This window comes from Triplophysa dalaica, chromosome 9 (assembly GCF_015846415.1).
Source record: "Triplophysa dalaica isolate WHDGS20190420 chromosome 9, ASM1584641v1, whole genome shotgun sequence".
In the NCBI taxonomy this organism is placed as follows: Eukaryota; Metazoa; Chordata; class Actinopteri; order Cypriniformes; family Nemacheilidae; genus Triplophysa; species Triplophysa dalaica.
The window spans coordinates 19,272,634-19,299,993 of record NC_079550.1 but is presented as its reverse complement, the minus strand read 5'-3'; the positions used below and the strand labels follow the sequence as shown (position 1 = coordinate 19,299,993).

Sequence of the window (27,360 nt, the reverse complement as noted above, 5' to 3'; positions counted from 1 at the left end):
TAAGTTTGCACTTAGAAAACGCTCTTAAGAGCTAAAATACATCGTTATCGGGAAACCCAGCCCTGGTTTATTCAAACAGCTGTCTGAACCCCATTCTCTATGTGTTCATGTGTGAAGAGTATAAGAAGAAACTGAAAAGATCTCTGCTGCTGCTGCTCAAGGGGGGTTTTACTGAGGATCATCTGGGTTAACATTAAATCTCAAACCTCTTAAAGTGACGTCACCGCCCCAGGTACCAGTCAGACAGACAAACAAACAAACAACAAAACCACCTGCACTTTCTCATCTCTTTATTGTTTAATAAGTCAATGTCTGAGGTGATGAATCAATCTACAAATCTCTTGTTTTTCACATTGTTTTGTTAAACACAGGCTCGATATTGCAATGCTGGTAGTCCAGATGTTATTTTGTTATTGACTTTTAAATCATCCTTATTAAATTGATTGTACTCTGTAGAACAGTTGTATTCGACTTTTCGAAATATGAAGACCATGTTATAATAAATAATGTTGTTTTCTCATTAAAAAAACACAGGTACATTTTAAGAACTTTACGTTCATTGTAGGGCAAAAATATATGTTGCAAAAATTAAGTAAAAAAAAAATTAAGTATGACATTTTGCAGCAAGTTTTATATGTTTTTACATATGTTTTATATTCTGATATCGCCATACTGTTGAGATATAGATACAGAATGACATTTCTTCATGAATAATTTTGTTTGAAGTTCTGTTCTGACAAGCCATGGAAAAAAAATATTTGCAATCAACATTCAAAGTAGTTCTACAGAAGCAGATTTCCATATAAACATCATCACCCCACCCCTAATCCTTCAGTTATATATGGAGAGAAGCACTCATTGTTTGTGCAGAGACATTGTTGTTGGCTTTGTCAGCATCTAAGACGGAAGAGAAAGAATAAAAAATGGGTAAGAATTCACATATATGCTATAGTATTATTTCTGTCTCATGAAATGATAAGGTTTTAATATGGTTTACTCTTACCGATCTCACAGTAATCTGAAAATGATTTTAACAGTTAGAAGGCAGCTGCATGAATTATTTTGAACTCGTTAACATATTTATCCTTTACTAACATTTTCATTGGCAGATATTTTATTTAATATTTATTACATATTGTATTGGTTTTAAAAAGAAAATTCTTATAATGAACATATAATAAAACATAATAATTATATGATCTACACTTTCTCAATTTACGCTGAATGCAACATGCTTTTTATTTGAAATGTATTTAAAATACCATGAAATACCATTTGGATTGTGTTGTGTTAACATGAATATGAACTTATTTTCTTTCTTTTGACTAGTATGTCTTCATGACATGTTTTCACATTTTGGGGAATTTATGAGAAATGTTGTCATTTGTCCATAGAATGAAACAAAAATGATAATTTTACTTTCAACACTTTCCTATAAAATAAAGAAAAACTGAAAATAGTTTTGCCGTGGTCTCATTTTTTCTGTGGCTATATAGCTTTATCACTACTAACCCTTTATACATCTTAACACATATAATAAAAGCCTACAAAGCAAATAATGTTGATTCTTACAGTAATTGTCAAAGTAATGATATAGGAAGCTCTACAAAGAGGCATTAATGTTTATGCATTGGTGAGACACTTTTCTCTAAAATACAGAGAATGATGATGATGAATGAGAATACACACTACATTGCTTATAAACATGTGTACTTCCTGGAAATTGAACCCACACATATGTTTCTGGCAATAACATAAAACGTTTAAGCAGGTTTCAATTATTTTAATGATTTATTTAATTACTGTTACTAAACTATAAATCAAGTCAGTCAGAGATTAAGTGCATACTGAGTGAATCTTAAACCACTGAATACTTATACCGAATTGAATGCTGATCAAATACTCTTTGTGATTAAGGTTTGTGTTTCATTGTAGTATTGAGGTGTTTTGTCTCTTTGGCAGTGGGCACAACTTTGGGTCTTCAAAATCAGACTGAAGTCCTGACAAATTATGGCACGAGGCTGGTGGAGCCAGAGATAGCTGATATCATCTGCCTATGTGTGATGATGGTCATCTTTGTCACGGGTGTGATTGGAAACGGGCTTGTCATCTTTGTGACCGGCTACAAAATGAAGACGACTGTCAACTCCATCTGGTTTCTCAACTTGGCAATAACAGACTTACTTTTTATTCCAGCTATGGTTTACCTTATTCTTTTATTCTGTAAAAGAGATTTTGGAATCAACGATCTCCTGTTTAAATGTGGTTATTATGCTCTTAACCTAAATATGTTTGCGAGTGTTTTCTTTCTGACAGTGATCAGTCTGGATCGATGTCTGTGCACATGGGTGGTCGTGTGGGCTCAGAATAAACGGACTCTAGTCAAAGCCAGAATCATCTGTGTGTTTGTGTGGCTTTTAGCCATCTGCTGCAGCATCCCGAATGCCATGTTTATCTTTAAACCTATAGATACATTGTCATTACAACAAATTCAAAATGAAAAAAAGTTTATATACTTATACATGTTTATTGTGGGCTTTCTTATTCCCTTTTTGATCATTACATGTTCATATATTGCTATTGCTATACGGGTAAGACGCTTTCCAAGGGGAAATCAGATTAGAATATTCAGGGTAATATTTGTGATTTTGGCCTTTTTCATAAGCTGGTTTCCTTACCATTTTCAACGGTTGCTTCTTACATGGGTGCCTCATAATTACTGGAATATATGTGTTTTTAACATACTAGACGGAGCATTTGTTTTTATACTCTGTCTTGTTTTTCTAAGCAGCAGTCTGAACCCCATTCTCTATGTGTTCATGTGTGACGAGTATAAGAAGAAACTGAAAAGGTCTCTGCTGCTGGTGCTCGAGGGGGCTTTTACTGAGGACCATCTTGGTTTACATTAAATCTCCCACCTCTTACAGTATACAGAGCAGAGCAAAAAGACAAACAAAAAACTATCTGGACTTTCTCATCTCCATACTGGTAAATAAATCAATGTCAGTGGTGTTAAATCAATCTACAAATCTCTTGGGTTCTAGTTAAATGTGTTATTGTGACCTACTCACGGTTTGTTTTACTACACAAGCTTGTTATGCTGTTGCAAATGTTATTTTTGTTATTGTCTTTTAAATCGTCCTCTTTTTTTTTCTCTGTTAAACAATTGTGTATGACTTCTCTAAATATAAAGACCATTTTATACCCTAGCATAATGTTTCCTTATTTAAAAAAACAATGGTCAATTGTAAGGCAAAAATAGCTATTGCAAACATCAGGTTTTATGATATCATGAATCTTTTTATATAATCTTGAAGCATTGACAATCCCTTTAATTTGAATGCACACATCATAGGTTCAACATACTTTTGATAGTAGTAATGCCCAATGGATTCAACGATTTCATATTCTGATTTTTCCATTTAAATATGGATAAATAGATACAGAATGACAGGCATTGATAAAAAATGTTGTTTACAGTTCTATCATGACAAGCCACGGAAACCATTTCCTTGACATATTCAAAGTAGTAATCGTCCATGTATATAGGGAAAGAAGCACTAATTGTTCATGCAGATACATTGTTGTTGGCTTTGTCTGCATCCACCTAAAGACACAGAAAAAGCATTAACACAAAAAAATTGGGTAAGAATTAATATGTCTGCTACAGTATTATGCTTGCCTCTTGTACTATAGCAAATTCTTTAATGTGTTCAAAATGAAAAGATTATAACATGGATTATTTAAATTTTAACATGGTAAATTGTTTAGTTATTCGTAAGGACAAGCTTTGTTTTATTTTTCTCCATCTTTGCTAAAATGATCATCACAGTCAGTAGAAAAATCAGCTGCATGAATTATTCAGAACTCATAAACATAATTATTTTGTACTAACATTTTCATGTTATGGCGCGATGTTAGGTAGTGAGGTGGCCTAATCTTGATTTTCTTTGATACAACTTTATTATAAATCCCTTCTTTATAAATTTTTTTAAATGTAAGGACTCAAAAGTCTGGGAAAGGCACATTTACTTCATAAAATTATAAAAATGATCAGTAAAATATACAAAAAACATTTATGATTCTGTAAATTAACATGTTTCTCAACCTGTTAAACTCTAAAAATTACATCATAAAAGTATTCCCATAATGTTTACATTTATTTCTGTATCTCTAACTATCATATGTGACATCTTAGATTCTCTGTTTTCCGGAGAAATGCACCATTTTGGCATTTATTTAGAGAACATCAATTTTACGACATACTTTCATTGAAAACAATCGTTGGTTTATTACTTTTTGCTGAGGCAAGCTTTATATTCTTCCTACCCTCCTCAGATTTTTGGAGGATCTATTGAAAGAAACGCAATATAATATACATACAAAATGTTTTTTTGACGTGTACTTTTGTCTTATCGCCTTTAAAATGATTATTTATTATTGCAACATCATTTCTGCAACATCCTTCACAGCTCAAGACATGGGCTACTTGTAAATATGTATATCTTGTTGTTCATTCTCTCCTTTGCTTACTACGGCTTTAATCGTCCTATTTGCATGGCCTTGTAAACTAACAGTACTGTTTAGTGTGTTGACAAAATGTTTATGCTCCCCAACTTGTAAGTCGCTTTTGATCAAAGTGTCAAAACAAAGGTCGAATCATCTGTGTTTGTGTGGCTTTTATCCATCTGCTGCAGCATCCCTGATGTCATTGTTCACACTGTACTGGAGATAAACATGAATTTGAATTCTGTGTCTACACAAGTTCTTTCAGTGTCCTGATGTCTGTGTACAGATACAAGTTTATGGCTGAATTTTTGATTCCCTTCTTGATCTTTGTATCTTCATAAATGGCTATCGCTGTGCGAGCCAAAAGCCTAAAGAGAATAAAGCATCTCTGTCTTTTACGGGGTGATAATTTGTGTACAACAGTTCAACAGTTGTTTTACATAAGTTTTACATAGGTTAAGAATAACTTGCGTGCCAGTGTCATCTAGAAACTGTATGTTGTCAGAGGTCATGAATCAATATACAAATCTCTTTTCATTGTTTTGTTATACACAACCTTTATACTGTAATACTGTGAGTGCAAATGTTATTTTTTGTATATTTTTAATAGTCCTCAGTTGAAATTGATTCTGTTAAACATTTGTCTATGACTTTTAAAATATTAAGACCATATTATACAAAATGTTGTTGACATTACAAATTTTTTATTCATCTTGAATACATTTATTAATTTGGTAGACCCTTTTATTCAAAGTGTCATCCAACTGAGGAAAAGTGACTCGTCTAGGAAGGCGATAATCACAAATTACGCCATACAAAGTTCCAAGTACAACGTTACTGTAATATGGTTTTAGCCAGCAAAAGTCTGAAAAAGATAGAGATAGTGCTATTAGATATTTGCTCAATATGCTTTCCTGTAGCTCAGTGGTTAGAGCATAAACGCAATGTTGTGGGTTCGATCCCATGGGATTACATATGCGTAATTATAAATGTATAGGATCATGCAATGTAAGTCGCTTTGGATAAAAGCGTCCTGCCAAATGCGTAAATGTTAATATAACCTTGATGAATTTAAAGGTACACATAATTTCAACATACTGTCACCCTTATTTTTTTCTGTGAACATTCAGTCTCTTCAATGTGGATAACACAAATAAAACACAGGTAGATTTACGTTTATTTAGTTTAATCTGGAAGCATCGGCATCAACCACAACAGCCTCTTGCTCTCTCTCTGCCTTAAAGGGGCTGATGCACAAAATCACGTTTTAACCAACACGTACTAAACTCTGAACAAGGCACATGAAAAGCATATGAAACTACATTGTATGAATTCAACATCCATGTCTTTTCTCTTTTTAAATAAAGTAGTAAAGAAATAAAGAAATATAATTAAATAGTGAATTAACAAAATTAAGGTTATAATACTATGGGTAGTAGTAATGCCTAATAAATTCAACAGCAATATGGGCATTTTGGTATCATAAACCAAACAATTTTACATATTCTAATATTCCCACACTTTAGACATGTAGATACAGAATATGATGTGTATTGACAAGTAATGTTGTTTACATTTCTGTTGCGACAAGCCATTGGAAACTTGTCCTTGCTATTAACATTCAAAGTAGTTCTACAGAAGCATATTTCCATGATCATCATCACCATCACTCCTAATCTACCATTCATATATAGGGAAACAATCACAAATTCTTCCTGCAGAGACATTGATGTTCGCTTTGTCAACATCCACCTGATAACAGGAGAGAAAGAATAAACACAAAGAAAATGGGTTAGTATTCACGTTTATGATATGATAACATATTTGCCTCTTGTGATGTAGAAAATTCTTTATTGTTTTCAAAATAAAAAGATCAGTAATAGGGTTTACTTTTGCAGTGAGTAAATTGTTTTAGTAAATTTTAAATGCAAGCATTGTTTAATCTTTCTGCATCTTTGCTTTGGTCAAGACTGTGTGCATGAGTTGAAAGTGATCTGATCTCATAGATGTCTGATAATGAACAGTTAGTACAAACGTCAGCTGTGTCGAACTCATAAACATATTTCTCCTGTGCTAACATTTGCATTGATGTCCATATATTGTACTGGTTTTAAACTTCATATATTAAGCTTAATAATCTTCATCCTTATATGATCTTCACATCTATAATTTATTCTTAATGCTTTTTACAAGTTTATTTATTTTTTGAATACCATGAACTACCATTCGGATTGATTTGATTATATTTCATATAAGATACATTTTATCATTTGTTCATAGAATGAAACAAAAATGATAATTTTACTAAAACATATACCTATTAATTTGAGAAAAACAGAAAATAGCTTTGGGGTGGCCTTTTTTATGTGGCAACAGCTTCATAACTCCTACCCCTTTTCACATCATAACACGTATAATTAAAGACTATAAAGCACATAATGTTGATTAATTGTCACAGTATTTAAATAGGCTACAGAAGGTCTAAAGAGAGAGACATCAATGTTTATGCATTGGGCCGACACTTTGATCCAAAACAAAGAATGACAAAAAATAAGCACTCCATTGTATACAACATATGCACTTTCTGATAATAAATAACTGTACATAAAATATAAACATAAACTGAGTGCATATTCGGTGAATTTTAAACCACTGTATTTTAAACCTAATTTGATGTTGATAAAGAATCTGGTTTGTGTTTCACTGATATATTGAGGTGTTCTTGTCTCTCTGGCAGTTGGCACCACTTTGGGACCTCAAAATCTTACAGAAATCCAAACAAATCACCCCACAGATCCGACGGGCTTATCAGACATCGAAATCGTCAGTGTATGTGTAATGATTGTCATTTTTGTCACGGGTGTGATTGGAAACGGGCTTGTCATCTTTGTGATCGGCTACAAAATGAAGACAACAGTCAACTCCATCTGGTTTCTCAACTTGGCGATAACAGACTTCATTTTTATTCCAATTTCAGTTTACTTTATTGTTATAATCTTTGACAGTAAAGTTATTGAAAACATTCTCCTGTATAAATGTGGTTATTTTATTTTTGTTCTCAACATGTTTGCGAGTGCTTTCTTTCTGACAGTCATCAGTCTGGATCGATGTCTGTGCACATGGGTGGTCGTGTGGGCTCAGAATAAACGGACTCTAGTCAAAGCCAGAATCATCTGTGTGTTTGTGTGGCTTTTATCTATCTGCTATAGCATCCCGTTTGCCATTTTTATCTCTAAAACTTACAAGGCATCTCAAACATTTGAACACTATATCAATTCACGCATGTCTCTGTACATATACTTAATTATGGTGGGTTTTCTAATTCCCTTCTTGATCATTACATCTTCATATATTGCTATTGGTGTGCGGGTAAGACGCCTTCCAAGGGGAAATCAGATTTGGCTTTTCCGGGTAATATTTGTGATTTTGGCCTTTTTTATAAGCTGGTGTCCTTACCATGTTCTACATTTGTGTTTCATAAGTGCAAGTAAGAATCATTGGAGTGACAGTGTTTCAGAGAAACTTAACACTGCACAGCCTTTTGTAATCTGCCTAGTTTTTCTAAACAGCTGTCTGAACCCCATTCTGTGTTCATGTGTGACGAGTATAAGACCAAACTTAAAAGGACTCTTCTGCTGGCGCTCGAGGGGGCTTTTACTGAGGAGAATCTGGGTTTACGTTAAATCTCAAACCTCTTACAGTTGAGTCAACTTTGTTAAAAAGCAAAGGTACAGTATTAAAAGCTTACTTTCACCGAAAGGCAAAAATCAGGAATAAAGGAGTAGATCACCCCAAAATGGTCGCCATTGACCATTCATAGTAGGAAGAAAATTCTATGGTCAAGTCAGTGGGGATAATTTTGGAGTGAAGTACTCCTTTTTTAAAGAATTTAATGCACTCATCATGGAGAGCTTTTCCACCATCGCACAAAATCGTTCTAAGCACTGTCTGGAACAGTTACAGTTGTTTCCACTTGAGCTTGGTTCGAAACGGCACGATTACAAACTGTTCTCAGCTCGCTATTTTCAGCACAGTTGTCTAATCGTGCTAAAACAATGCGCGCAGATACGTTATATATCAGTCTCTTGTGTTTCAAAGTGATGCGTTAATGTTTACATTCTAAAATCTTTGTAATCAGATATGCGGGGGAAAATTAAACCATTTACGCACCGGATGGCTAATACACCATGTTGTTTCTACAGTAGCCCTAAACAGTTAACTGCTCTAAATAGTTTGTTTCGTAAATACAATTAATAAACATCTCCTTCGACAAAGAAGCGAAAACGTGGCAACATCTACTGTCTCGGCCTCCCCTAGTGTTTCCACTGGTAGCAATTCGCATCATCACCACTAGAAAAATCTCTGCTAAAATCCTCAAATTGCTCATTCAAAAGTACACTAGTAATCTTATAAATAAATCATATTCATAAGGAGCATGAGAGCTGCAACTTGTTGCATTGTTGAAAAATGTTGTTGCATTTGTTCAAGCAAGTTTTACACTGAAATTAATGTAGTAGGAGAAAGTATCACTTAATATGTCATACCATTATGAAAAAAAATTCTTAAAATAATTTTCTTTATGAATTTCTAGAACAGGTTTGAGTTTTTTTTTACTCCCCGCAGTAGGCACCACTTTGAGACCTTAGAATCTGACAGAATACATAAGATATACTCAAAGCGGTAAGATATAAGATATGAACATATTTTGCCAACTTTTGTCACGGTTGAGATTTGTGACTGGAAACGGCCTTGTCATCTTTGTGACCGGCTACAAAATGAAGACGACAGTCAACTCCATTTGCTTTCTCAACTTGCCGATTGCAGACTTAATTTTTATTCCATTTTTGGTTTTCAACATTGTTAATAATAATAATGATAATAATAATTCATTACATTTATATAGCGCTTTTCTGCCTGAGCACTCAAAGCGCTTTTACATGGAAAGGTGGAACCTTCTCAACCACCACCAATGTGCATCATCCACCTGGCAGCCATATTGCGCCAGAACGCCCACCACACACCACCTTATTGGTCGAGAAGAGACATTTTTTAACCAAGCCAACTAGTTTACATGGGGATGATTAGAAGGCCATGATGTTTAGAGGCAAATGGGCAAATTTGGCCAGGATACTGGGATTACACCCCTACTCTTAATCGAAGGACATCCTGGGATTTTTAATGGCCATAAAAATGTTAAATCGGGGTTCTCAACCAGAAAGCGATGTGACCCCAGTTTTTAAATTCGTCCACACTACAAAAAAGAGTGTCACCCCACTCATAAAGTACGGAGTCCTAGAGGTAAACTGTCTGGAAAAAAAAAATGCAAACAAATGGCCAGCAGAGGAAAGCAAATTCATCATAAATGAATACAACCGAATTGACATTACATGCATATGTAAAAGCATGGTTCATGTCTATTATGTAAATGCGAGCGTTTTACATGCATGTGCATGGAACAAGTTTATACGTAAACACGAGAATTTAAAGATGTGTGCATGCAGGAAGTTTATATGTATATGCAAATGTTTATTGATGTATATGCATGTATCGAGTTTATATGTATATGTGAGTGTCTAAAGGTGTAGGTCTAGTGTGCATGAAGTTTAAATATACAAGATATTTATAATAACTGAGTTAAATTTCACTAGACACACTCAACCTTAATTACTGCCAGACCTGCTGAATCAAGAAATCACTAAAGTAGAACCTGTGTGACAAACTGAAGTAGTGTAAAAGATCTCAAATAGCATCACATCATGCCGTGATCTAAAGAAATTCAAGATCAGATGAGAAACAAAGTAATTGAAATGTATCAGTTTAGAAAGGGTTACAAAACCATTTCTAAGGGACTCCAGCAAACCACAGTGAGAGCCATTATCCACAAATGGAGAAAGCATGAAACAGTGGTAAACCGTCCAAGAAGGTCCTTAAAGATCCAAGAACAACATCTAAAGAACTGCAGGCTTCTCTTGCTTCAGTTAAGGATCAGTGTTCATGATTCTACAATAAGAAATGGACTGTGCAAAAATGGCCTCCATGGGAGAGTTCCAAGGCGAAAACCACTGCTGACCAAAAGTAACACAAAGGCTCGTCTCACGTTTGCCAAAAAACATCTTGATGATCCCTAAACATTTGGGCAAATATTGTGTGGACTGATAAGACAAAAGTTTACTACTTTTTTGGAAGGTGTGGGACCGTTACATCTGGCGTAAAACGAACACAGCATTTCATAAAATGAACATCATACTAACAGTCAAACATGGTGGAGGTCGAGTGATGGTCTTGGGGCTGTGCAGCTTCAGGACCTGGACGACTGGCCATAATCGATGGAACCATGAATTCTGCGCTTTACCAGAAAATCCTAATAGAGAATGTCTGGCCATCGGTTTGTGGCCTCAAGCTTAAACACACTCGGATTATGCAGCAGGACAATGATCCAAACACACCAGCAATTCCACCTCTGACTTGCAAAATAAAAAAATAAAATGGTTTTGGAGTGTCCTGAATTATAACAATCCTGCAAAGAAGATTGGGCCAAAATTCCTCCACAGCGATGTGAAAGACTCATTGTGAGCTATCACAAATGATTGCAGTTGTTGCCGTCAAGGGTGGCACAACTAGTTATTAGGTTAAGAGGGAAAATACTTTTCACATAGAGTCTTACATGTTTGGATTGTTTTTTCCCTTAATAAATAAAACCATCATCTAAAAACTGCATTTTGTATTTTCTCTGGTTTTCTATGTGTGATATAAAAATTTGTTGATGATCTGGATCATTTAAGCAGGACAAATATGCACCAAAAACTAAAAATCAGGAATGGGGAAAATGCTTTTTCACACCACTGTATGTGTATGCACATGTTTTATATATGATTTCATAAGTGTGGTTTGATTTAAACCCTGTAAGGCACCTCATAGAAACAACTGGAATTCAAAGAAACGCGGGTTTGTGGTTGCGTGGTCGGTCAGGTACGTTGCGATTTTGTTATTGTTGTACCTTGTCTTTTTATATTGTTGTACCTTGTCTATTATCTGGTGCTCTAAAGTTTTGCCGGATTTTCATCCTACCCATCACGTTGTCCTGCCAGGCATGTGCAGTTGGTTGGAAAATCTGACAAGGTAGACAATTTGACAGGCAAAAAAAAGTCAGATTCAGTCATAAGCTTTGTACAAACTATGTGTGATAGTTTCCAAGCAATGTCAGTTTTTGAGTGTCATGAAATTAAAGCAATAATATTGAAATAATCTTTGTGAAGACAGAAGAGAGGAAATAAAGACAAAGAAAATGGGTCAGAATTAATATAATGCAGTAGCATTTCTATAGCTCAGTTGGTAGCACATCCCTGGGAAAATGTACGAAATTTACTTTATTTTACTGAATACTTTCGTCGAATAAAATGTTTTTTTTTACTTCTTAACACGTTTTTTTCCCTCCTCAGTTTTGTCGAGGATATGTTGACAGAAATGCAATATAATACACATAAGCCTAACTATGTCTTCAGTGGTGTATAAAGACCTTTCATAATGAAGCGTTATGTTTTATTGACCTTAAAATGAGTTATTTCTATCAACATATATTGATTTTAAGAAAAAAATATTTTAAGAATATTTGCTTTGGGAATTTTTTGAAAAGGTTTGCGTTTTTTTTATTTTCTCTCCGCATTGGGCATTAGTTTGGGACCTCAGAATCAGACTGAAACATGAGATATTACTACACAGAGCGGAGCTACTCAAATCTTGATATCTTTATGATATCTATGTAGGCCTATTTTCTAATCTATGTCACAGGTGTGAAACGGGTTTATCCAAAGTGAGGTAAAGGTGATAATCATGAGTTGTGCCAGTAGTACAAAGTTTCAGATATAATGTTAAGATGGTATAAGCAAGCATACAGAGAAAATCAGAAAAGAATAGAGATAGAGATAGAATAGAGATTTGTTTAATGTAACCTTAATGGATTAACAATCACTTTTAATTTACTGTAAATGTACAAGTTTCAATAAACTATGGGCAGTAGTAATGCCTGATGCATTTTGCAGCAATATGTTTTATATATTCTGATATTGACTGTAGAGATAAATGTATAGATACAGAATTACATGTATTGATAAACTATGTAATTTAAAGTTCTGTTGTGACAAGCCGTGGAAAACTTTTCCGTGCCATCAACATTCAAAGTAGTTCTACAGAAGCATATTTCCATATATACATCACCCCACCCCCAATCGTCCAGTTATATAGGGATAGAAACAATGTTTATTTGTGCAGAGACATTGTTGTTGGCTTTGTAAGCATCTACCTGAAGACGGAAGAGAAATAATAAAGACAAAGAAAATGGGTAAGAATTCAGGCTTATGCTATTATGTTTGCCTCTTGTAATGTAGCAAAGTTTTTATGTTTTAAAAATGAAAGATTATAATATGGTTTGCTTTCACTGATCTCACAGAAATCTGAAAATTATCATAACAGTTGGTACAAAATTCAGCTGGATGAATTATTCAGAACTCGTAAACAACAATTTCAGCAATTTCCATTGACAGCCATTTTATTTATTATTTATTACTAAATGTATTGGTTTTAAAATGAAAATTCTTATAATATGCGTAATATAATAACAAAGCTTAATAATTATATGATCTTTTCATTTACCTCAATTTACCCTCAATGCAACTTGCTTTGTATTTATTCATGGTATTTAGGTTAATACTTTTGCCATGGTCTCAATTTTTCTTTGGCTATAAGTTTATCACTCCTAACCCTTTATACATTTTAATGTTTATGCATTGGCAGACACTTTTATCTTTCCTGTAGCTCAGTGGTAAGAGCATTGTGTTAACAACGCAAGGTCGTGGGTTCTATCCCAGGGGATTGCACATACTTGGAATCACATGTATAGGATAATGAAATGAAAGTCGCTTTGGATAAAAGCGTCTGCCAAATGCATAAAAAGCATATAAATCCAAAATACATAGAATGTTGATGATGATGAATGAGAATACACAATACTTTGTTTATCAATATGTGTACTTCCTGTGGCCTGTATCACGAAGCTGGTTTGGTTTTACTCAGGTACACTAAGTTCACGTTTAGTTTGAGCATACTCTTAGTTTTCTGGCTCAAGAAAGTAGATTGGTTTTGCGCGGTTTTCTTTTATGTATATTTGCATTTGTTGAGTATATTTCATAAACATTCATATAATTATTACTTGAGTTGATAATTAATATTTATTCAATAATATTATAAACATAGCATTTCAATTATTATAACTGTATTCATATAAAAAAACCCTTTATTTATAATGCATTTTAAATTAATTAAGTATACATATTATCTTTTGATATTATTGTAAACCTATGCAAATAATTTAAATTCAAATTCATTGACATAGTCAATTCATAGTCAGTATCTATCTTCTCAAACTTTTACTGCAGCAGTGTTTATTCATGCATTGTAAATCTGTTTCAAATTACATTTATTAATAATTATCTCTTCATCTCCACCAGAAAAGTGAATTGCGCTGAATCCTCGCGAGAAGTCAATCAAACTGATGATGCTTTTCATATTCTGTGCGAGAATCTATGTTTGCCGCACGTATCACACTTTCAGGTGCATGCGCCTCACGAACTCTGGATCAAACCGTTGACAGAAAAAGTTTTTACCAAGCGTTGTGCTGCAGCTGAACCTGGTCTAAGCCAGGTTGGGTTTGTATGGTTTTGTTAACTAAAAACTTACTATACAACTCAGTGTATGTTCACCTCACTTCGTGAGATAGGCCACTGGAAACTGAACCCATTAACATGTTGCTGGCAATTACGTAAAATGTATTACAAAAAAAAGAATTTGAATTATTTTTAATATTTAATATTTTTTTGTTACTACACTTTATACTTTAAACCGAATCTTATATTGATCAAATACTATTTGTGATTGATGTTTGTGTTTCATTATAGTATTGAGGTGTATTGTCTCTTTGGAAGAGGGCACAACGTGGGGACTTCCAAATCTGACTGCTATCCGACCTCATCATAACAAGGAGCTGAGCCACGAAGCCAAAATCGCCAGCGCATTTGTAATGATTGTTCTCTTACTCACGGGTGTGATCGGAAACGGGCTTGTCATCTTTGTGACCGGCTACAAAATTAAGACGACAGTTAACTCCATGTGGTTTCTCAACTTGGCGATTACAGACTTGATTTTTATTCAATTTTTGGTTTACTTAATTGTTGATGTCTTTGACAGAAGAGTTCGTGAAGACATTCTCCTGTATAAATGTGGTTATTTTACTTTTGTGTTAACAATGTTTGCGAGTGCTTTCTTTCTGACGGTCATCAGCGTGGACCGATTTCTGTGCACATGGTGTGTGGTGTGGGCTCAGAATAAACGGACTCTAGTCAAAGCCAGAATCATCTGTGTGTTTGTGTGGCTTTTATCCATCTGCTGCAGCATCCCTTTTGTCGTTTTTATCTCTAAAACTCACAAGGAATTTCAAACATTTGAACATTATGTCGATTCATGCATGTCTCTGCTCATATACATGTTTACGGTGGGCTTTCTAATTCCCTTCTTGATCATTACATCTTCATATATTGCTATTGGTGTGCGGGTAAGACGCCTACCGAGGGGAAATCAGATTTGGCTTTTCCGGGTAATATTTGTGATTTTGGCCTTTTTTATAAGCTGGTGTCCTTACCATGTTCTACATATGTGTATCATAAGTGCAAGTAAGAATGGTTGGAGTGACAGTGTTGTAGAGAAACTTTTTAGAGGCCATCCTTTTGCAATTTGCTTGGTTCTTCTAAACAGCTGTCTGAACCCCATTCTCTATGTGTTCATGTGTGACGAGTATAAGACCAAACTTAAAAGGTCTCTTCTGCTGGCACTTGAGGGGGCTTTTACTGAGGAGAATCTGGGTTTACGTTAAATCTCAAACCTCTTACAGTTCAGTCAACAGGTCCCAAGCAGAGAGACACTCAACAAAACTATCTACACTTCCTCATCTTCTTATTGGTTAATAAGTCAATGTCAGGTCAAGCTATTTATGAGGTGATAAATCAATCTGCAAATCTCTTACTTGGGTTCTAGTTAGATTTGTATTCGTGACCTACTCACATATTGTTATTCTCACGCTGTTTTGTTATACACAAGCTATATATTGTAATGGTTTTAGTACAAATGTTATTTGTGTTATTGTCTTTTAAATGATATTTATATGAAATTAATTGTACTCTGTTAAACAATTGTCCATGACGTTTCTAAATATAAAGACCATATTTAACTAAATCATGTTGGGTTTATTTGTTAAAAAGCAAAGGTACAGTATTGAAATTACTTTCATCATAAGGCAAAAAATCAGGATTAAAGGAGTAGATCACCCCAAAATGGTTGCCGTTGACTATTCATAGTGGGAAGAAAATCTATGGTCAAGTCAGTGGGGATAATTTTGGATTGATCAGATGCGATTTCTTTAAGACTTCAAGGGAAGCTCAGCTTCCCCTATACTTGTCAAAAAATGAATGGTCAAATATATGTACTAGTATGTTAACATTTTATTGACTAAAAATGCGTTAAACACGTTCATCTCGAACGAAAACAATTTCGTTCAGAATCAGCTACTTAGGTCGGCTGGCTCGATTTCCTTCTCATTCATTCCCGTAGCGTACAGTGCATTAGGCTACTCTGTTGAAGCCCAGCGTCCATTGACTTCAATGTTTTTTTCAGTGCTTAGAAACAAGACAGTCATTGGATAATGCTGCGATTATGTCCCGCCCACGGACGCTCAGCCTCTCTGGGATGGGCTGGCCCGGACTCCGATCGTCTGCGTGATGATTGGAGGGTCTGTCATCTCTTTTTAATCCACTTGTATGTCCTAAAACGCTCGTTTTTTGGGGTCGACAGCTTATAAAAACGTATTTCTTGTTTTTTTTAGCTTGTTTGCTATACACATTGTCACATATCAGCTTTTAGACATTGTTTTTTTTTTGTTGTTGTTAGGCGGCAGCTTCTCGCAATGCAAAGATACGGTTGGTGTGGGCGTGGTCTTCAGATTATGACGCGTATCACTCTGTGTCTCCATTTCCAACTCAGTCCCATCGCGGATTTTGCATGTGTAGTCGAAAGACAAACTGCTGCAACCTTCATCGTATATTTCACACAATTTCACACCACATTCATTGTTTCAGTTTAACATAATTCCCACATTTCCTCCTCTTGAGTTAAATATATATATATATTAGATCGTTTGTTCATTAATTCATATAGTCTGAACTAGCCAGCTAGCAAACATTCAAGTGGCTAAACATAATGAAACTGTTAAACAAAACAGGGCCTTCCTAAACTGCCTTATTGATGTGACATCCTTGCTTGGCCGGCAGGAGCTGTCATTTAGGGGACATGATGACAGTAGTGAATCATCCAACAAGGGGAATTACAGAGAGTTCACAGAAACATTAGCTAAATATGACTCTGTCCTGTCCACACAATTCGAGTCCTCAACTGTGTTTTCTGGTATGTCACACACTATTCAAAATGACTTGATCTCTGCTCTTGCAGCCGCCATTTCTGATCAGATCAGAGATGAAATTCAGGATGCTCCCTTTTTTGGATGGCAGGTGGATGAAACCACTGATATATCCTGTTTGATAGCTGTGTGATTACTTGGTGTTCCTTAAAGACATGTAGTTGGACAGTGCAATGCCTCAGCTTTACAAACTGTTCTCATTAGTGGCAACAATTGGAGCTACATCTGCAGGTGTAGAAAGGAGCTTCTCCTGTTTAAAGCGGCTCAAGTCCTACACCCGTAACACAATGGGCCAAGGCCGTTTAAGCAGCCAAGCTTTGCTGGCCATTGAGAGGACACTGGTCAAGTCTCTGGAAAAGACGCCTAGTTGGTACGACAGGGTTACAGAGCATTTTCTTGAAAAGGAACGTAGGGCAGAATTTACATATAAATAAATGGACAATTTTTATGATTTAGGCCGAAAATGAGCCTCCCCTCTTTAACAGATCAGCAGCCGCCACTGGGACTGATGTACTCCTTTTATAAAGTATTGAAATGCACTCATCATGGAGAGCTTTTCCACGATCGCACAAAATCGTTCTAAGCACTGTCTGGAACAGTTACAGTTGTTTCCACTTGAGCTTGGTTCGAAACGGCACGATTACTAAATGTTCTCAGCTCGCTATTTTCAGCACAGTTGTCTAATCGTGCTTAAACAATGCGCGCAGAGACGTTATAGATCAGTCGCAAATGATGCGTTAATGTTTACATTCTAAAGATCTTTGTAATCAGCCCTGCGGGGGGGAATTAAACCATTTACGCACCAGATGACTAATTCACCATGTTGTTTCTACAGTAGCCCTAAACAGTTAACTGCTCTAAATTGTTTGTTTCATAAATACAATTAGTAAAAATCTCCTTCGACAAAGAAGCAAAAACATGGCAACATCTACTGTATCAGCCTCCCGTAGTGCTTCCACAGGTTGCAATTCGCATCATCACCACTAGAACAAGCTCCTCTAAAATCTCCAAATTACTCATTCAAAAGTACACTAGTAATCTTATAAAAATCTGAAAATCATATTCATACAGAACATGAGAACTGCAACATTGTTAAAATATGTTGTTGCATTTGTTTCAAGCAAGTTTTACACTGAAATTAATGTAGTAGGAGAAAGTATCACTTAATATTTCATACCACTGTACATTAGGAAAAAATTATCTTAAAATAATTTTCTTTATGAATTTCTATAACAGGTTTGAGGGTTTTTTTTACTCCCCGTAGTGGGCGAAACTTTGAGACCTTAGAATCTGACTGAAAACATAAGATATACTCAAAGCTTCTCAAACCTTAATATCTTTAAGATATGAATTTATTTTGTCAACTTTTGTCACGGTTGAGATTTGTGATTGGAAACGGCCTTGTCATCTTTGTGACCGGCTACAAAATGAAGACGACAGTCAACTCCATCTGGTTTCTCAACTTAGCGATTACAGACTTCATCTTTATTCCATTTTTGGTTTACTTTATTGTTGATGTCTTTGACAGTAGATTTAGTGTAAACATTATCTTGTTTAATTGTGGTTATTCTATTTTTGTGATAAATATGTTTGCAAGTGCTTTCTTTCTGACGGTCATCAGTCTGGATCGATGTCTGTGCACATGGGTGGTCGTGTGGGCTCAGAACAAACGGACTCTAGTCAAAGTCAACTCCATTTGGTTTCACAACTTGGCGATTGCAGACTTCCTCTTTATTCCATTTTTGGTTTACAACATTGTTAATAATAATAATAATTCGTTACATTTATATAGCGCTTTTCTGCATGGGCACTCAAAGTGCTTTTACATGGAAAGGTGGAACCTCCTCAACCACCACCAATGTGCATCATCCACCTGGCAGCCATATTGCGCCAGAACGCCCACCACACACCACCTTATTGGTGGAGAAGAGACATTTTTTAACCAAGCCAATTAGTTTACATGGGGATGATTAGAAGGCCATGATGTTTAGAGGCAAATGGGCAAATTTGGCCAGGATGCTGGGATTACACCCCTACTCCTAATCGAAGGACATCCTGGGATTTTTAATGGCCATAAAAATGTTACGTCGGGATATACAATCAGAAAGCAATGTGACCCAATTTTTTTATTCGTCCACACTACAAAAAAGAGTCCGAGAGGTCAACTGTCTGGAAAAAAAATGCAAACAAATGGCCAGCAGAGGACAGCAAATTCATCATAAATGAATACAACCGAATTGACATTACATGCATATGTAAAAGCATGGTTCATGTCTATTATGTAAATGCGAGCGTTTTTACATGCATGTGCATGGAACAAGTTTATACGTAAACACGAGAATTTAAAGATGTGTGCATGCAGGAAGTTTATATGTATATGCAAATGTTTATTGATGTATATGCATGTATCGAGTTTATATGTATATGTGATTGTCTAAAGGTGTAGATCTAGTGTGCATGAAGTTTAAATATACAAGATATTTATAATAACTGACTTAAATTTCACTAGACACACTCAACCTTAATTACTGCCAGACCTGTTGAATCAAGAAATCACTAAAGTAGAACCTGTGTGACAAACTGAAGTAGTCTAAAAGATCTCAAATAGCATCAGATCATGCCGTGATCTAAAGAAATTCAAGATCAGATGAGAAACAAAGTAATTGAAATGTATCAGTTTAGAAAGGGTTACAAAACCATTTCTAAGGGACTCCAGCGAACCACAGTGAGAGCCATTCTCCACAAATGGGGAAAGCATGAAACAGTGGTAAACCGTCCAAGAAGGTCATTAAAGATCCAAGAACAACATCTAAAGAACTGCAGGCTTCTCTTGCTTCAGTTAAGGATCAGTGTTCATGATTCTACAATAAGAAATGGACTGTGCAAAAATGGCCTCCACGGGAGAGTTCTAAGGCGAAAACCACTGCTGACCAAAAGTAACACAAAGGCTTGTCTCACGTTTGCCAAAAAACATCTTGATGATCCCTAAACATTTGGGCAAATATTCTGTGGACTGATGAGACAAAGGTTGAACCTTTTTGGAGGGTGTGCGTCTCGTTCTGTCTGGTGAAAGACTAACACAGCATTTCATAAAATGAACATCATACTAACAGTCAAACATGGTGGAGGTCGAGTGATGGTCTTGGGGCTGTGCAGCTTCAGGACCTGGACGACTGGCCATAATCGATGGAACCATGAATTCTGCGCTTTACCAGAAAATCCTAATAGAGAATGTCCAGCCATCGGTCTGTGACATCAAGCTTAAACACACTCGGATTATGCAGCAGGACAATGATCCAAACACACCAGCAATTCCACCTCTGACTTGCAAAATAAAAAAATAAAATGGTTTTGGAGTGTCCTGAATTATAACAATTCTGCAAAGAAGATTGGGCCAAAATTCCTCCACAGCGATGTGAAAGACTCATTGTGAGCTATCACAAACGATTGCAGTTGTTGCCGTCAAGGGTGGCACAACTAGTTATTAGGTTAAGAGGGAAAATACTTTTCACATAGAGTCTTACATGTTTGGATTGTTTTTTCCCTTAATAATTAAAACCATCATCTAAAAACTGCATTTTGTATTTTCTCTGGTTTTCTATGTGTGATAAAAAAATTTGTTGATGATCTGGATCATTTAAGCAGAACAAATATGCACCAAAAACTAAAAATCAGGAATGGAGAAAATGCTTTTTCACACCACTTTATGTGTATGCACGTGTTTTATATGGACCTATTATTTCATAAGTGCGGTTTGATTTAAACCCTGTAAGGCACCTCATAGAAACAACTGGAATTCAAAGAAACGCGGGTTTGTGGTTGCGTGGTCGGTCAGGTATGTTGCGATTTTGTTATTGTTGTACCTTGTCTTTATTATTATCTTTATATAGATAATATGTCTTTATATAGTTTTGCCGGTTCTTCATCCTACCCATCACGTTGTCCTGCCAGGCATGTGCAGTTGGTTGGAAAATCTGACAAGGTAGACAATTTGACAGGCAAGAAAAAGTCAGATTCAGTCAGAAGCTTTGTACAAACTACTGTATGTGTGATAGTCTCAGTTTTTGAGTGTCATGAAACAAGAGCAATCCTATTCTGTGTAGGTTTATTTAGTGTCACATCTGGATTATATGTGTCACTATTATGTTCTGGTTTCTTTTATGTTCTGGTTTCTGATTTATAACTTTGTGGTTAGTTCTGTTTTGACCGTTGAAATTGATTTGCAATGTTTCTGTAGAAAAGCATTTCACTGAATGCAAAATCATCACACTACTTCTAATCTCACCTTGTATAAGGGAAACTGTCAGTAATTGCTGACACAGAGATATCGATGAGCCTTGAAATAATCTTTGTGAAGACAGCACAGAGGAAAAAAAGACAAAGAAAATGGGTCAGAATTAATATAATGCAGTAGCATTCTTATTGCTCAGTTGGTAGCACATCCCTGGTTCTCAGGGAAAATGTACGAAATTTACTTTATTTTACTGCATACTTTCGTCGAATAAAATGTTTTTATTTTACTTCTTTACACGTTTTCTTCCCTACTCAGTTTTTTTGAGGATCTGATGACAGAAATGCAATATAATATACATAAGCCTAACTATGTCTTCAGTGGTGTATAAAGACCTTTCATAATTAAGCGTTATGTTTTATTGACATATAATGAGTTATTTCAATCTACAGATATTTATTTTAAGAAAAAAATATTTTAAGAATATTTGCTTTGGGAATTTTTTTAACAGGTCTGAGTTTTTTTTTATTTTCTCTCCGCATTGGGCATTAGTTTGGGACCTCAGAATCAGACTGAAACATGAGATATTACTACACAGAGCGGAGCAACTCAAATCTTGATATCTTTATGATATCTATGTAGGCCTATTTTCTAATCTATGTCACAGGTGTGAAACGGGTTTATTCAAAGTGAGGTAAAGGTGATAATCATGAGTTGTGCCAGTAGTACAAAGTTTCAGATAGAATGTTAAGATGGTATAAGCAAGCATACACAGAAAATCTGAAAAGAATAGAGATAGAGGTAGAATAGAGATTTGTTTAATACAACCTTAATGGACAAACAGTCACTTTTAATTTACTGTAAATGTACAAGTTTCAATAAAATATGGGCAGTAGTAATGCCTGATGCATTTTGCAGCAATATGTTTTATATATTCTGATATTGACTGTAGAGATAAATGTATAGATACAGAATTACATGTATTGATAAACTATGTAATTTAAAGTTCTGTTGTGACAAGCCATGGAAAACCTTTCCTTGCCATCAACATTCAAAATAGTTCTACAGAAGCATATTTCCATATATACATCACCCCACCCCCAATCGTCCAGTTATATAGGGATAGAAACGATGTTTATTTGTGCAGAGACATTGTTGTTGGCTTTGTAAGCATCTACCTGAAGACGGAAGAGAAATAATAAAGACAAAGAAAATGGGTAAGAATTCAGGCTTATGCTATTATGTTTGCCTTTTGTAATGTAGCATTTTTTTATGTTTTAAAATGAAAAGATTATAATATGGTTTGCTTTCACTGATCTCACAGAAATCTGAAAATTATCATAACAGTTAGTACAAAATTCAGCTGGATGAATTATTCAGAACTCGTAAACAACAATTTCAACAATTTCCATTGACAGCCATTTTATTTATTATTTATTAAATAGTGCATTGGTTTTAAAATGAAACGTCTTATAATACACGTCATATAATAATAAAGCTTAATAATTATATGATCTTTTCATTTACCTCAATTTACCCTCAATGCAACTTGCTTTGTATTTATTCATGGTATTTAGGTAAATACTTTTGCCATGGTCTCAATTTTTCTTTGGCTATAGGTTTATCACTCCTAACCCTTTATACATTTTAATGTTTATGCATTGGCAGACACTTTTATCTTTCCTGTAGCTCAGTGGTAAGAGCATTGTGTTAACAACGCAAGGTCGTGGGTTCTATCCCAGGGGATTGCACATACTTGGAATCACATGTATAGGATAATGAAATGAAAGTCGCTTTGGATAAAATCGTCTGCCAAAAAAGCATATAAATCCAAAATACATAGAATGTTGATGATGATGAATGAGAATACACACTACATTGTTTATCAATATGTATACTTCCTGTGGCCTGTATCACGAAGCTGGTTTGGTTTTACTAAGTTTGAGCGTACTCTTAGTTTTCTGGCTCAAGATAGTAGATTGGTTTTACGCGGGTTTCGTCGCCATGGAAACTTAGGCTACACGGCTAACCTGCTCCGGAGCAGGTTTTATTCTGGGTTAGAGATCGCAAACCAAAACTGGACCAATCCGCTTGGAGAAAGTGAGAAATATCCGAGGCAATATAGCCAACCCGCGTGAGTGAATGAGTGAGTGTGTGTGCCCTGCGATGGGTTGGCACTCCATCCAGGGTGTATCCTGCCTTGATGCCCGATGACTCCTGAGATAGGCGCAGGCTTCCCGTCACCCGAGGTAGTTCGGATAAAGCGGTAGAAAATGGATGGATGGAATATAGCCAACCCCATCTCTCACTCCAAATTAAAAAAAATTTTAAAGTGATAAGATGCTAGAGGGAATTTTTTTCTTTTTATGTATATTTGCATTTGTTGAGTATAATTCATAACACATTCATATAATTATTACTTGAGTTGATAATAAATATCTATTCATTAATATTATAAACATAGCATTTAAATTAATATAACTGTATGCATATAAAAACAAACTTTAATATATAAAGCATTTTAAAGTAATTAAGTATACATTTTATCGTTTGATATTATTGTAAACCTATGCAAATAATTTAAATTCAAATTCATTGACATAGTCAATTCATAGTCAGTATCCATCTTCTCAAACTTTTACTGCAGCAGTGTTTATTCCTGCATCGTAAATGTGTTTAAAATTACATTTATTAATAATTATCTCTTGATCTCCACAAGAAAAGTGAATTGCGCTGAAATCTTGCGAGTCAATCAAACTGATGATGCTTTTCATATTCTGTGTGAGAATCTATGTTTGCCGCACGTATCACACTTTCAGGTGCATGCGCCTCACGAACTCTGGATCAAACCGTTGACAGAGAAAGTTTTTACCAAGCGTTGTGCTACAGCTGAACCTGGTCTAAGCCAGGTTGGGTTTGTCTGGTTTTGTCAACTCAAAATTTACTCAACAACTCAGTGTATGTTCACCTCACTTCGTGAGATGGGCCACTGGAAATTGAACCCATAAAAATGTTGATGGCAATTACGTAAAATGTTTAAGTATTTGAATGATTTTGTTATATTTTGTAATAACTGTTTCTACACTTTATACTTTAAACCGAATCTGATATTGATCAAACACTTTTTGTGATTGATGTTTGTGTTTCATTGTAGTGGTGAGGTGTATTGTCTCTTTGGAAGAGGGCACAACGTGGGGACTTAAAAATCTGACTGATGTCCGAACTCATCATGTCAAGGAGCTGAGCCACGAAGCTAATATCGGCAGCGCATTTGTAATGATTGTCCTCTTTGTCATGGGTGTGATTGGAAACGGCTTGTCATCTTTGTGACCGGCTACAAAATGAAGACGACAGTCAACTCCATCTGGTTTCTCAACCTGGCGATTACAGACTTGATTTTTATTCAATTTTTGGTTTACTTAATTGTTGATGTCTTTGACAGAAGAGTTCGTGAAGACATTATTCTGTTTCAAGGTGGTTATTTTCTTTTTGTGTTAACCATGTTTGCGAGTGCTTTCTTTCTGACGGTCATCAGCGTGGATCGATTTCTGTGCACATGGTGTGTGGTGTGGGCTCAGAATAAACGACTCTAGTCAAAGCCAGAATCATCTGTGTGTTTGTGTGGCTTTTATCCATCTTCTGTACCATCCCTTTTGTCGTTTTTATCTCTAAAACTCACAAGTCATTTCAATTATTCGAACATTATGTCGATTCATGCATGTCTCTGCTCATATACATGTTTACGGTGGGTTTTCTAATTCCCTTCTTGATCATTACATCTTCATATATTGCTATTGGTGTGCGGGTAAGACGCCTACCGAGGGGAAATCAGATTTGGCTTTTCCGGGTAATATTTGTGATTTTGGCCTTTTTTATAAGCTGGTGTCCTTACCATGTTCTACATTTGTGTATCATAAGTGCAAGTAAGAATCATTGGAGTGACAGTGTTGTAGAGAAACTTTTTACAGGCCATCCTTTTGCAATCTGCTTGGTTCTTCTAAACAGCTGTCTGAACCCCATTATCTATGTGTTCATGTGTGACGAGTATAAGACCAAACTTAAAAGGTCTCTGCTGCTGGCGCTCGAGGGGGCTTTTACTGAGGAGAATCTGGGTTTACATTAAATCTCCCACCTCTTAAAGAACAGTCAACAGGTCCCAAGCAGAGAGACACTCAACAAAACTATCTACACTTCCTCATCTTCTTATTGGTTAAGAAGTCAATGTCAGTTCAAGCTATTTATGAGGTGATAAATCAATCTGCAAATCTCTTACTTGGGTTCTAGTTAGATTTACATCGTAACCTACTCACATATTGTTATTCTCACGCTGTTTTGTTATACGCAAGCTATATATTGTAATGCTTTTAGTGCAAATGTTTTTGTTATTGTCTTTTAAATTATATTTATATGAAATTGATTGTACTCTGTTAAACTATTGTCTATGAAGTTTCTAAATATACAGACCATATTTTACGACATCATGTTGTTGTTGTTTTTTGTTTTTGTTAAAAAGCAAAGGTTCAGTATTAAAACCTTACTTTCATTGAAAGGCAAAAATCAGGATCAGTGTCACCCAAAAAAATGGTCATTGACTTTTCATAGTATATGGTCAAGTCAGCAGGGACCATTTTGGGGATGACTACTCCTTATTTTAATTAATTTAGATGCACACATCATAGAGAGCTTTCCCACGATCGCGCCGAACCTGAATGGTAACAGTCAGTGTTGCCAACTTGGTGACTTATTTTCCAAAATGCAATTTTATCTACTTTCTGAATAAGCCTTCGCAATTCTGCTTCAGTTCTAATGCAAATTATGCAAATTAGTGTGTGACGTCATTTGTTGACATTAGAGACTTTCGGGCAGGTTTCAGCTACTTTTCAGTGAAAATAGTTGGCAACACTGGTTACAGTTATGTTTCCACGAGAGCCTGTTTCGACACGGAATGATTACAAACTGTATTCAGCTCCGTATTTTCTGCACGAATGTCTATTGTGCTGAAAGAATGCGTGCAGAGACATTATAGCTCAGTCTCTTGTGTTTTCAAGGCAGCGCATGACACGTTTGGGATTACATTATAAAGATCTCTGTTATTTACCCTGCGGGGGGGGGGAATTAAACCATGTTGGTACCAGCTGTCACGGATTGGCACGACTAAGCAATCGAGCGCTCATAGGTTCAACATACTATGGATTTAGAAACTGCGCTCAATAGCAAAATGGTCCATTTCACATTCTGACATTGCCATATCATATATATATATAGATACAGAATATTAAATGTATTGATAATTAATGTTGTTTACAGTTATGTCATGACAAGTCATGAAAAACATATTCAAAGTAGTTCTACAGAAGCATACTGCCATATATACATCATCAGCCCACCCCTAATCTTCCATTTGCTTAAATGCAAAATCATCTATAACTAGTATCAAGTTCAATAGAGATCTGTCATGATTCCGCTACCATGCCATGTTTATTCTTGTTCTTGCAGCGGAGTCATGGCTCAGCCTTAAGTTATGTGGAGGGAGAGATAGTTTCCCTAGGGGCCTTCTCACTCTCTCTCCATGTCTTGTCAGTGTTTCCGCCATCTCGTTTCCTTGTCATCTTCCCTTTAGTGTTTAATCCTCAGCACCTGGTCCCTATCAATTATCCTGTGTTTGTTCCCTTTAAAGAGTCCACATGTTTCATTGTCTTGTGTTGGGCATTGTCTGTACATTGTCCCCATTGCTCTGTCTTTACGTGTATGCTGTTATGGTGAAAGTTCTTGTATCCTGTTTCTATGACCTTGTTGTCTAAGTTCCTGTATTCCGTGTCTAAGTAAGTTCAGTTTAGTGTTTGTACTAGTATTTATTTTCATAGTCTAGTCAGTCTGTGTTCTTGTTTTTGTTTATAGTTTATCCTGCCTTGTTTTGCCCGTCGTGGGTTTTGTTTTGCACTTTTGTAGTGTCCTTTGTTCAATAAATACCCACCGTGCCTGCCTGCGCTTGGGTCCCCCCCCCACTCTGTTCATGACCGAGATCAACATGAAAGAGGTTTTTTTTGACAGTAATGTCTGTATAAGGTTGGGATTTTGTGTCTTGTGGTTAATGTTTTACATG

At 35.6% G+C, this 27,360-nt stretch overlaps 2 protein-coding genes and 2 pseudogenes across 2 annotated transcripts; all 4 read left to right on the top strand.

The window, feature by feature from the left end:
• Nucleotides 1-885: 885 nt before the first annotated feature.
• LOC130429134 (N-formyl peptide receptor 3-like) lies at nt 886-3,176 on the top strand. Its single transcript, XM_056757538.1, has 2 exons — nt 886-927; nt 1,963-3,176. Exons 1-2 carry the CDS (start codon nt 924-926, stop codon nt 2,907-2,909), a joined length of 951 nt encoding a protein of 316 aa, XP_056613516.1. The 5' UTR covers nt 886-923; the 3' UTR covers nt 2,910-3,176.
• Nucleotides 3,177-6,296: 3,120 nt separating this feature from the next.
• On the top strand, nt 6,297-8,192 carry LOC130428184 (C3a anaphylatoxin chemotactic receptor-like; annotated as a pseudogene).
• Nucleotides 8,193-12,843: 4,651 nt separating this feature from the next.
• Nucleotides 12,844-15,430, top strand: LOC130428183 (C3a anaphylatoxin chemotactic receptor-like). Its single transcript, XM_056756043.1, has 2 exons — nt 12,844-12,847; nt 14,460-15,430. Exons 1-2 carry the CDS (start codon nt 12,844-12,846, stop codon nt 15,428-15,430), a joined length of 975 nt encoding a protein of 324 aa, XP_056612021.1.
• A 2,942-nt stretch (nt 15,431-18,372) lies between these two features.
• Nucleotides 18,373-25,380, top strand: LOC130428182 (chemerin-like receptor 1; annotated as a pseudogene).
• The last annotated feature ends 1,980 nt before the right edge of the window (nt 25,381-27,360 follow it).